The sequence below is a fragment of the Anguilla rostrata genome, chromosome 8 (genome assembly GCF_018555375.3).
Source record: "Anguilla rostrata isolate EN2019 chromosome 8, ASM1855537v3, whole genome shotgun sequence".
In the NCBI taxonomy this organism is placed as follows: Eukaryota; Metazoa; Chordata; class Actinopteri; order Anguilliformes; family Anguillidae; genus Anguilla; species Anguilla rostrata.
Window position 1 is genome coordinate 6699015 of NC_057940.1, and position 12257 is coordinate 6711271.

The 12257-nt window shown below is 45.3% G+C and overlaps 1 protein-coding gene across 3 annotated transcripts in view; it reads left to right on the forward strand.

The window, feature by feature from the left end:
- Nucleotides 1–12257, forward strand: part of tpk1 (thiamin pyrophosphokinase 1) — a 34379-nt gene that overhangs the window by 20369 nt on the left and 1753 nt on the right. For all 3 annotated transcript variants that reach the window (XM_064346123.1, XM_064346122.1, XM_064346124.1), the window contains exons 6-8: nt 207–302; nt 2235–2381; nt 3534–3645. In XM_064346123.1, coding sequence (XP_064202193.1) covers nt 207–302; nt 2235–2381; nt 3534–3645 — 355 coding nt within the window. The remainder of the gene's footprint in view (nt 1–206; nt 303–2234; nt 2382–3533; nt 3646–12257) is intronic.

Below are 12257 nucleotides of genomic sequence, written 5' to 3' on the forward strand. Positions count from 1 at the left end.
GTGCATTGAGTTTTTTTCCCTAAATGCAATTTTTAAAATAAATGTTTATAATTTATGTGCATGTAAAAAAAAAAAATGTTTATCATTTATATAAATGTTTCTCTTGGGCTATTTCCTGTTGGCGAATCCTTTCTTTTCTCTGATTTCCGGTAACGCCTCTCCCCCTCCTCCCCATACCGTGGCTGATGACGCTTCCGCTGGAGCAGAAATGCGAGCTCATAGAGACGCCCGACCAGGACCTGACCGACTTCACCAAGTGCCTGGAGATCATGGTGGAGGAGATTAAGAAGCGAGGCCTGCGGGTGCGTTTCCACGTCCGACCCGCCCCTCCCCCCCCCCCGCCCCTTTACGCTCCGTCCTCGTCCGGCGCGTTCCGGGCTCCCCCGTTTAATGGCGACTGGTAGGCCCGGGCCTAATCCGTTTCAAACGGTTTCGTAGGGTAAAATACACAGAAGTGGGCCAGTAACCCAAAAAAAGATGGCGGTTTGTCAAAAGTGTCAAAGTGGCCCAGGCTTGACTCCGTCTTGTGCTGAGTTATCCACAGTAACACGCGGGCCTCTGTTTAACTTCGCTGTCAGTTGCTAACGGCCTGTCGCACCTGCGGTTAGCTCAATATCCTGGAATTATAGATCATAAACGGACTCCCAGTGCCGAATGGAAGGGAGGGAGACGTTTGCAGCCGAAATAGATGTGACTCATTTCACAGTTGACATTTTCGGTTTGGTGATTTAGGTAATTGTGTTTGTTTTTAATTTTCCCGAGGTTGCTCCGCGGAGGTTTTATAAGCTTGGAGCAGGGGAGAAATGAAAAAGAACATCGAGGAATTACCCGTTGTCCCGGCCTGTTTTTGATATTTATCTTTCCTTATTAACCAGGGTGCATATTTAAATCGGGATTGCCGCCCGTCTGCAGGTGCCTGTTTTCCGCATAATTACGTCTCACGGTCGTGGCGTTGCCATTGTAATCTCTGTGCGTTTGACACGAAAAAATATTAATTGGAATAAAAAAAAGACGAAGAATGATCTCCTCTCCGCTCCCCCTTTTTCGCAAATCTCTTTTTAATGAAAATAATTTTAATGCGAAAAGCCACGAAGGTATTAGGATATATACCCCATTAAAGGAAAAAAAGGGTCATTAAAGAGAAGGGTATGGGGCTTGCAGGGGTCCGTCTGGGGGCCGGCGCTCTTGAGGGCAGTCGTGGGTTTTCTGGACGTCTCTGCGGCCCAGAGGTATTTCTTTCTGCTGATTAAGGGGCGGCGTTCTCGGCCCGGAGACGGGGGGGCCTGTGGGGGGGCCCCCGAGGTCTAAGGAGGCGTCTCTGGCGGCCGATGCAGTCCGAGGGTCATAAAGAAGGCCTAGCGCGGTCGCTCAGAGAGAGAGAGAGACGTCGTCGTCGGTAGAATCGCGGCGTCGCTACGCTACGCGGCTCAGCGCGGTTCGGGTTGGACGACGGCCGCAGAGAGAACGGGTTACGATGGCGCGTGGTCTATCCGGCGTGCGTTTATCTGAAGCCTCGCGGTCAGGCCCAGTTTGTTTGTGCGAATCGACTCGTTTTTTCGGGCCCGACGGGCCGGGAGCGAGACGGCACTTTTGCATAATGGCGCTGGCTCCGTCGTCGGGCTCGCCCACCTCCGGGATGCATCGCCGCGCCAGCTAATGACTTAACGTGAACGATTTATAATAATCATTTTTGGAAGAAACTACCCGTACATTTAGCGCTAAGTGCTGTTTTTACCCAGTAGAGACTGCTTATTAGAGGAAGGACACAACACAAAAGTGTATATATAAAATAAAAATTGATATGTTATGCTCCGACGGAGGGCTTATTTATTTATTTATTTTTCCATAAATAAACCACATAAATTTTGACAGCTCTCTTTCAAAGGAGACCTGGCGTGTACATAGTTATGATGACATGATCACAGTGACAAGGCTCGTAAACAGGCTATAAGACAGGTTTTAGCAATATCTATTGGGCAAACAAGATTAAAAACTAGTTGTAACATTTAGAATTAAACGTTTAAAATCAGACATCCGCATTAGTACGGCCAGATCAAGCTGACTTCCAGTTTTTGGACGCCTTGCATAATTTTTCAGAGATGAACACAGTTTTTATTCTTTATTTAAGATAATTTTTTTGAACATATTGCTCTGTGGTTCGCACACGGTGCATTTGCCATTCACTTGCCCTTAACATGTGTACAAATATTTTTGTTTGACTTATTCCTCTTTAGGTGGACACCATAGTGACCCTGGGGGGGCTGGGGGGCCGGTTCGACCAGATAATGGCCTCCGTGGAGACGCTCTTTCATGCCCAGAAGATGACCGAGTTGCCGGTCGTGGTGATCCAGGGTTCTTCGCTGGTCTTTCTGCTCAGAGCGGTGAGCTCATCGACTCTCAGTCCCCTCAGCTGCCCTGAAAACCCCATCCCCTTTCGCTTTGAGACAGCTGAGGAGAAACGTGATCAAGCTTGTTTTGTTTGTTTGTTTGTTTGTTTTTCCCAGGCCTGAGATTTTATCAACTGACAAGCAAAAGAATTAAGGTTATTTTTTTCCCCTTGGACTGTTCTTCAATATCTTTCACAATCATAAATCGTGGATTTTTACCCTAAGTAAACTGTGGTCTGTAGTACAAAATTACAAAAAAATCAATGTATTTTTGTTAATCTTGGGGCTATTTCTGCATTTTAATGTGACTGTTATTATAAATTCATGAAGCTAACAACCTACTTTTTCAATCCCATAACCCATGATGCCACTTAAATTTGTTTAATAGTGAACCGTATTTTATAAAAACGCCATTTGCCTAGAGCCTGAAAGATCCAAAAGCTCAACAAAAACAGTCACTGCATGCCTGTAGAGTTGGATAGTTTCAAAGCTTTGGTTAACTTTGCAAAAAAAAAATGCCCTTTGAACAAGGTGAGTATATTTACAGAAAACAAACCTGGAGTTGGCCTTCTACAAAAGGTGCATTAACGTTTCAAGAGAGCCCAGTTTTTTACTGAATATTTTTCAAACTGCCATCTGTGGCTTTCCTTCTTTTTAAGTCGCCAAACAATAAGTAATTTTCTTCACAAAGGTAATCTCTCTGAAAGTAGTCGCCAGAAAACGAACTGCTGGAGAACTGGTTTGCTTTAATAATACCGCACATCGGGGTTATTTGGCCTCACAGAACAGATTTATGAACGCCTGTTATGTTAATCCAAACTCTGTTCCCGAGTCGTGTTTTCTCAGAACAGAAAGAACAATGCCACGGAATGTTCCTTTAAAAAAAAAATAAAAAAAATATCCATAGCTTTAGATTTTCAGTCATATACAGCAAGCTATTATTGGTGTCTGGGGTGGATGGGGGGCGTGGGGGGTGGGGGGGTGGTCGTGCTGCTGCTATGGTGATGTATGGGTGCACTCGTGCATTGACCTGCCTGTTGTGTTCCCTCAGCGGGGGGGGGGGGTCCTGCTGCCGTGGCGACGTCCGTGTGCGGGCGCGCTCCTTACACGCGGTGCACTGACCTGCCTGTTGTGTTCCCCCCCCAGGGGAGGCGGCACACGCTGAACGTGGACACCGGCCTGGAGGGGCCCTGGTGCAGCCTTGTCCCCGCGGGGTGTCCCTGCCTCACCAGCACCACCGGGCTCAAGTGGAACCTGGGTGAGTGAGTGGGCTCTTCTGTTCTCCACTCCCCCCCCCCCCGGAAAACCTGGACCCTTCGCTCTGCTAGCGTGTCCCACTGCTGCTTCCAGGCTCCTTCCGGCATGCTGTCAAATAGGCCCGCGCCGCTGCCTTTTAACCCGTAGGCTATGGAGAAAACTATGGAAAAAAAGTCACTGCGATGTCACCCCTTGACTCTCCTTGGGCTTGGTGAAAAGAGTTTTGAATGTGCGGTCTGTGGGTGCCGCCATGTTGAACAAACCGGAGCCAGAGACTGCACAGTAGGGTAAAAGGGGGGGGGCCCTTATATGGGCATGAGGCCCGGTGGTCCACTAAGCGTGTGAGATGCAGTGACTCGGCAGTGACGCAAACTGTCCCTGATTACTGTCTTGTCGAAATAGCACAATAATTGAACAAATTGGCACATGGGGAGACATTAGATGGAGAAAAAACACCTATTGTGACTACTTTTTTTATGTGGGGAAACAAACTGATCGACTTTGTATTTTGACTGTATTGTTACCACTGACTTGCCTTTAAATAAATAGTTCCCCCCCCCCCCCCCCCTGATCTTGATAGATGGCTCAAACTGAAACGTATAGACACTGGCTATTTCTGTGACCTTTTAATTAAAGGTCTAGCTTCACATCTAGTTTCGTGTGGCCCACACATTGTGTGATGCCGAAAAATAAGTAAATTTTTGCACAGTAAAAATTCAAAATCCACTGTGGTTAAATTAGCCAAAACTCCAGGTAGTGCATCGGTTTTTGTTGCCACTGTGGATGGTGCTTTACGAGAGTGAGTGGAATTGAGTGAGAGGTATCTAGCTCTTTGAATTTCCTGGCAAATTGGGCCGGTTAGCACAGCAGTGCCCAATTTTTTTTCCGTCTGACATGGAGCCTGTATTCTCCATGCCCTCTAAAATCATCTCTCTCTCTGGGTGATGACCCTCTTCCACTCAGCTCAGATTGCTAATGTTTGACACATTATATCCGACACCAACCGCGGGCTTGCAGTGCAGTAGCTGTTTAACACACTGGCACATGAAAGCCTATCTCAAACGGGGTGTCATGTAGTGTCTACATAAGACATGTCCATAAACGATAGGGTGAGAATCTTTTAAGACACTGGATTTATTAGAAAATCTACATCTGAGAGACTTACAATATAGTTAGAGTTCTAAGTTTAATAAATATGTGATTTAATGAAATACAGAAATACGATCAAAATGATTCTTAGATTTGTCCGTTCTGCTGATGACCCCATGGGGCTTTAGGAACCTCTGGGGTTGGCACAGCGTGGGTATTTCGTGGAGGCGAAAGTGGGAAAAGGAGGCGAATCGCTGGTCCCCTCGTGCCGGGGCCGGAGTCGAACCCTGATCACGCCTCCGTCGGCTGTGCCCCGGAGGTCCCGCAGGGGGCGACTCCTAATCGGCGAGTCGGAAGGGTTACCCCCCTCCCCGGTGGGCCGGTTCGTCTCTCCGGGTTAACGGGGCACGTGCACAATGTCCCGGCTGCACAGCACATTCGGGTGTGGACCGGTGTGCACGTACTGCCACCACAAAATGGCCGCTTGAGCAGAGGTTCGAACGTGCCAGTCATACCAGGCAATGTGGCGGGGATGAGGATTTTCAATGCGTTCATAGGTATTGTTGTGCTACCGTAGCAGTTGGTGCTGGCGCAACACTGCCAGTGCTGAGAAATGAGGACGCACTGTTATGTTGCGGTAAAGGCTCCTTCTGAAGGGAATGCGTAGCGGGTTTATTGAGCGGTTTGCTGTCTGTATTGGACTCATCTCTGGGTCGTTACTCTGCTTGCTGCAGCCCCTTTGATTCGGGCGGATATTTTGACCTCTTTCCGCGCTCTGTGGTGCATTTGTGTGCCTTCTCGAGCAGTTTGACGCGGTAGGAAGTTCAGTCGCCTTTGTGGTTTTTTTTTTCCCCCTCATTTGGAGCCTGACCCATTATTGTGACAGTAGTCCAGTAGGTGGCCAGAGCCCATGCTGTGTTTCTCTGTCCCATCATGCATCACTCTCAATTTTAACTCTTTGAAGAGTAGGTTTTTTCTTTTCTTTTCCCAAACGTCAGTGTTCTAGAACTTCATTATTTTCTGTTGCCAGTAGTGATTGTTACATCAGCATTAGACTGTTCAGTTAAGAACATTCTAATCACATATTTGTGATCTCACACCTTAAAGGGTTTTTATATTCTATGTAGACCTCAGCAGTCATATAAAATTTACCTTATTTTGTGGCAGATAACTTTCACCTAAAGTAAGTTATCAAGCATAGTGTCCACATAAATTTGAAAAGAATTAATTAATAAAATATTTTTGTGAGCCATATAAGCGCTGAGACAGGAGAAGATTAAAAATGGCTCTCTTAGGAAGAAATTGTAAAGGTTCAATCTTGGCTTGCCGTTAGGGAAATTTTCAGCGGGCAGCTTGGAATGTCCTTGTTGTGGTGGCAATGCCTTTGAATCGCAGGGAACTCCCTCTGCCAGCGTTGTTTTGTTTTCTTGCAGTGTAGCGTTGTCAGTCCCTTTCCTCTGTGTTCTTTCCCTTCACTCAAAACACAGATGAGGCAGAATCCAATTTAAGGCCATGACGACGCTTCAGAAAATTTCTAATGAAACTACCGTGGTATTTGCAGTGGGTGCGCACGTTTTCTGTTATTGATTATACACGTGAAGAGTGTTCGCTCCCTTAAACAGCAGTCTTAACCCTTTGAAGAGTGGGTTCGTACCGTAACGTAGTGTAACATAACGCAACGTAGCATAATGACTAGAACAGGCAATTCAGCCTAACAATGCTCGCCATTTTCCTAAATTGGATTAGATTATCCTCTAATGAGCAAAATGTTGACAGCGCTGATAGTAAATGGATTTACCGTTTCAGGATTTCGTGCCAGCGTCTGCTCTTTAATTATTTAATCAGCTTAATCATATTTTGTCCTGATATTTGCGTAAGCACCAGCTACAGCCGAAGACTGTGAGTGTATCCTAAAGATTTTACTGTGCTCAGCTACAGGAGTGAACCAGAGTAGTTTATAGATCTGTCAGACCACCGAAACTAAGGTAATTACTTGGAACAAAAACCGGCACTCAGACCGGGCCCTCCAGGACCAGGAGTTGTGTGCCCCTGATTTAGGTAAAAGCATAACTGTAATGGTCATTCTGATTATAAAACTGGCACATAATTTATACCTCTGTTAGTGGCAGTAATTACTGCTATTGATTGGAGCCGGTCATTATGAACAATTTTCGTGGCATGGTTTGGAACAGCTGGTGGTTCATAAAAGGCTGCTATTAGATGCATTTACTGTGCATTGTTGTGATTCGCTTTTATTATTTCCCGCTTTTAGGCGCGAGGGGCTTTGGTCACTGGCGAACGGTTCCGGACCGGAATGACCGCGAAAGCCGGGATGGGCGTGCGCTCTCTGGACTTCTGAAAGACGTCCTGCCGAGCGAAACGCTTTTTCTGGCTTGTTTTTTTTTTTTTTTTTTTGCCGTCGGGGCTCCGGTTCCAAGCGTTGCGGTCAAATCAGTGATCACGCGCACGGCGGCTCCCTCGGGTCGCTTACGTGCTTCCCGTAGAGGGTAGAATGCGCTTATTTAAATATAGTCAAATTTATGATTACCGTGTATTGGATTTTTTTTTTTTTTTTTTAAAGAGGAAAGGGGCGGGAATTACGCACATAATGATAGGATATTTTTTGTTTATTTGCGGTCTACGGAATGAGCGCAACCTTACCGGCTCTTTTAAGGACTTAGAAATCCCGTCTGGAGTCTTGACAGATATTTTCGGTCCCAAGAAACGTCCAGGAAAAAGAGGACTTATGGCCAGCCTACTTTTGCAGATCTGATTGTGCATATCAGGATGGCTGGACGCCATGTTGTTTTGCATATGTTACGTGTGCAGGGACAGAGAGAAAACTTTTGCTGAGCAGAGCGCATTACAACACGAGAAAGTAGACTGTCCGCACTTTATTTATGCCAGAAATTCCCAAAACAGTTTTGTTTCAATCCAGAGATACCTTCAAGGGGCCAAAGACAAGCAGTACAGGCATACACTTACGCCTGCATATACATATTGGATATATCATCGGTCTAAACCGGTGGTGTCCGACTCTGTTTCTAGAGATCTACGGTCCTGTAGGGTTTCACTCCAACCCTAACAAAGCACACTTCATTCAACAGCTAGAGATCATTTTGAGCTGCTAATTTGTAGAATTAGGTGTGAAAACTTACAGGATGGTAGATCTCTGGTAACAAGTGTTTGTTACCCGTGGTCTGAACAGTGAGGCCAGAGCAGGTTCAAATGTCAGATATCCGAAACATGTTTCATTTGAAAGCGGTACTATTTATGCATATTCCTATTCAGCAGAGATCATAGCGGTTGCAGGCTTTTTAGGCGGATTTCACAGACGATGGCAGGGAAATGGTCCCCTCTCCCTTTCTTGTAAGAGGGATGTGGTATCAGTTGATTTTCAGAAGTTCCTTCTTGACACTCATTCCTTTCCGGTCATTAAGCCCATCCATCCATCTACCCATCCATCCGTCATCTAACCGGCTCTTTCCTGGTCAGGGCTGTGCAGGGGGGCTGGAGCCTTTCCCAGCATGCATTGCGCGAGATGCAGGAATACACTCTGGGCTGGTCGCTTGTCTGTTGCAGGGCACACACACCACTCTCACACAGTCACTGCCTGCGGGCAGTTTTGGCTTTCTGATTAGCCTAACCTGCATGTCTTTTGACTGGGGGAGGAAACTGGGGTACCCAGAGGAAACCCACTCGGGCACGGGGAGAACATGCAAACTCCACAGAGCGAGGCCCGGGCTGGGATTGTCATTAAATCCAGAAAGTACTTTTTTTGGGCATTCTGGTAGAGAAAAATGTTCAGTTATCCTGTTAAGGTTTTTTTTTTTTTTTTTTTTTTTTAAACATTCTGGTCCATCGCAAAATTAATGTAGTGAGCACTAATTTTCCTGCTTGCCGGACATAGGGCCGATGTAACATTGAATGGAATCTCCTGAAATAATTTGCACCTAAAGTAACTCATTTTAGGGTCGCACTGTAATGTCATATGTCACCTACAGGTAATTTGCGAGGATGTGTACCCCTGAAGAGTGTGTGCAGTTTGTGCGTCATTTTAATGAAAAAAGTATAATGAATACAGCAAAGGTTCTGCGCTCCGTACTTTGATTAGCGCAGTAGAGTGATTGGAAGTAGGAAGAAGAATGGGCTTTCAGTTCATACAGAAAACCCCCTGACAGGTATTGTTCTGCTTTGAAATGGCAGTAATTTAACTGGGGCTAGATGAAATTTCACATCCCTTTCGGCATGATCCTGGAAGATAGAGCGTGACTACGCGGATTCTGTTTGAACCGTAACCGATTTTCTCACTTGGGTTAGAACGCAGATATTGTTTTGTCACATTCGGCTAACGGAGGGGAGGGGAGGGGAGGATCAAGTCTGAAAAAGAGATGGATTGCGAAGGCTTTAGGTTGCATGTTCTTATGAAGCGCTAATTTGATTTAATCTAGAGGAATGCTAATTTCGCTCAATAGGAGGCCATCGGCCAGGAAAATAAGTACAAGTCATAATTGCGTCCATCCGTCAGTTTTATGTACGGGTAGCACTTAGCGAATCATGCGGATGCTGTCTGTGGCTGCACCAGCCAGTGTAAAGGCAGGTTTGTACGCAATCGCGCGGATATTTAGGGTTCCGCTTTACTCTTACGGCTGCTGCGGCGGTGATTTCTGATTGGCTTATCGATCTTGCCTCTGTCTCCGCACTCTGCTGCGGATCAGAAGGGAAAATATAGCGCGCGGGTTTCCTGCTGCGGCTCTACATTTTGGCACACAAGACCGCGAGTTATTACCCGGCTATTTTATTTAAAAGGATACCTTTGCTCTGTGCTCACTACATTTTTCGTGATTATTTACTTTATTATCAGATGCCTTTATCACCTTGCATAACGTGCATTTTAAAGGCTGCATTTTATATTCATATATTTCAGTCGTTTATTTTGGCAGTGCTGTCCTACTCTTGAGCCAAGGTGCTTCGGCTACTTTTTTTCAGCACCTTGCTCAGGAGTGCAACAGAACTGTTGTAATAAAGCATTCGAATACATGTCCTACTTGGCATATACATATGGTACCGTTCTCTCCACTAACCAGCACACCACTCATGTACAGCTCGTATTACTCTTATCAAAAATATTTTTTTTTCTCTACCAAGTGAAGACCACAGAGATTACCTTTATCAGGCAGATTCATTCGTATTTCATACATCCAATCAGTGATTCCATGGGAGTTGTGACATACTCCCATTGGCTTAGTACCCCAAAATAAATTGCCTCAAAGTCAGTTTTGCAGACTTCTGTCAGACTTCAGCATAGCCTCTGTCAAGTAATTGAAGGTGGTAGCCCTTAAACTTGCGTGAAGGCGTCTGATGTGACACACTGGGAGCCTGTTTTCCAATAATGTACTTAACTGAAATGCCTTTCCTTGCATTTCTGTGTGTTTGCTGTTATGATTAGTTAGATTTGACTAGTAAACGCGGGATATATTTTGTTCGCCCACTAGAGGATGAGGAACATGTTTTTCATCTGAAACATGTTTGAGATTTTCAAGTTGTCTCTGGTAGTTACTTGTCCTTTGAAGGTTATGTGTATTTCAGGGTAGACTCCTGCAGTAATGTTTATGTACTGTAAGAATTTGGCTTACTATACTCCGTATGTAGGTGACACCAAATAGCATTGAAATTTAACAAAAGTGCTTATACATAAAGCACACTGTAGTTGTATCTGTGACTCATTATTAGTAAAGCTGATACACACATATCACTCAATTCTTCCCACACACACACACACACACGCACACGCAGCATGCTGATAGCCTCCGTTCAGTGTTTTCTTTAAAGCAATCAGCGTTCCTCCTGTGACAGAAAGCGAAACCCCGCGGAGACGACGCTCCTCGTGAAGGTCAAATTAGTTCGGTTTTTTTGTCTTCTTCAGCTTATTACCGCCCAGCTGTGAAGCCTTAAACCTTTCACAGGCGTCATCGACGCCCAGCGGAGTCCAGGTGATGAAGCATAGCGGGACTCGGGAATGCCGCGGAGCGCCCCGAGTTTTTGGAGGGGAACGGCTTAGCTTCGAGGTCGCAATATTTGACAGCTGAGCTTCTCTTTCGTTTTTTTTTTTTTTTTTTTTTTTTTTTTTCCATGTGTGTCACCGGCCGATTTTTCTGTCATTTTCCCCACGTATCGTCATGTATCAAAACACTTACGGGCGTGACCGGACCGCGTTCTATTACTTATCTCCACTAGTTGGCCTTACAGCAAGTGCTGGCGAAGGAGCCTTTTCATTTGTGCCAGTGGATAAATGTGAACCCTTTGAAAGTCTTAAGTGGCTTTCCTGTGTACAAGCTCTCCTCTCAATTCAGGAAAGAGAGAGAGACTTGTGTAGAAACCGTCGAGCGAGTGTTGGTGTGCAGCTCGTGCATTGCGATGGCTGCCATTGTTTAAAAGGCTCTTTCCTCTTTTTTTATTCAAATCCATAGTGTGTAAGATCCACAGACATTTCATGTTGACTGCTCGGATATGAAAAGCTCAGTTGAAAGGGTTCTCCTTCAAGGACCAGTTACTGCACAGCAGCGTTTTATTTATTTATGTTTAAATGTGGCTTATTGTGCTCGCTCAGCCTTTTCAAATGAAACCCTTTGCACAGCGATGTCGCCTTCTGACATACATACTGGTGCTGTCCTTGATGGACGATCCAGGATATGTGGTGTTTTCATTCATCCCGGGCAGCTAGACTACAGCGCTGTTTTATTCTCTGCACACTGAAGGCAGTGTAAGACTCGCATGGATTGTGTGGATTTGAAGGCGTTAAACATGAGCCAGTGATGAAAATGTTGGCCAGTGACCTTCGGTATGCACTTACCCTGCGTCGCTTTGGATAAAAGCGCCTGCCAAATAAATGTAATAATGTCCTGTTAACTTTTTAAATTCTGAGGAATCAGATGAAATACCCGTCATGGCCACCAGAGGTCATCACTACCATGTAGCCTAGGTACACAATATCGTGGCCAATCTTGGTTTTTAGTCACAAAAGATTGCCAATTGTCGATATAATTTTAATCAATGCCCTGCCCAAAATAACTATGCATATTAATTGATACTTTGTGAACAAGGCGTGTGGATTATTTAGCCAATCACTGGCTTGAATGAACCGCTGGTGCCGAGAACACCCCAAAAACCAGCAGACACTGCGACCCTCCAGGAATGGAGTCAGACACCTGTTCCTTAGGGTATAAACACCCCCCCCCACCCCACCCCACCCCCGAGAAAAAAAGCCTGTGTGTAAAAAAATTGTAATGCAGTACTTTTCATGGCTTTTGTTACATCCAGTAACTTGGCCATGTAAGGTTGTCAAAAACATGTTTAAGTTCCAAGATAATTTTGCGCTTTCAGTCATTCTAACACAATGCAGGTTTGATTTATTTTCAGCAGTTAGGACCCCCCTGATTTCACCCATCTATAACTGAATCGATTTGAAAATGGGTACCCTTGTTTGAAAGAATCATTTGCCATACGACATGATGCAGAAAAAGA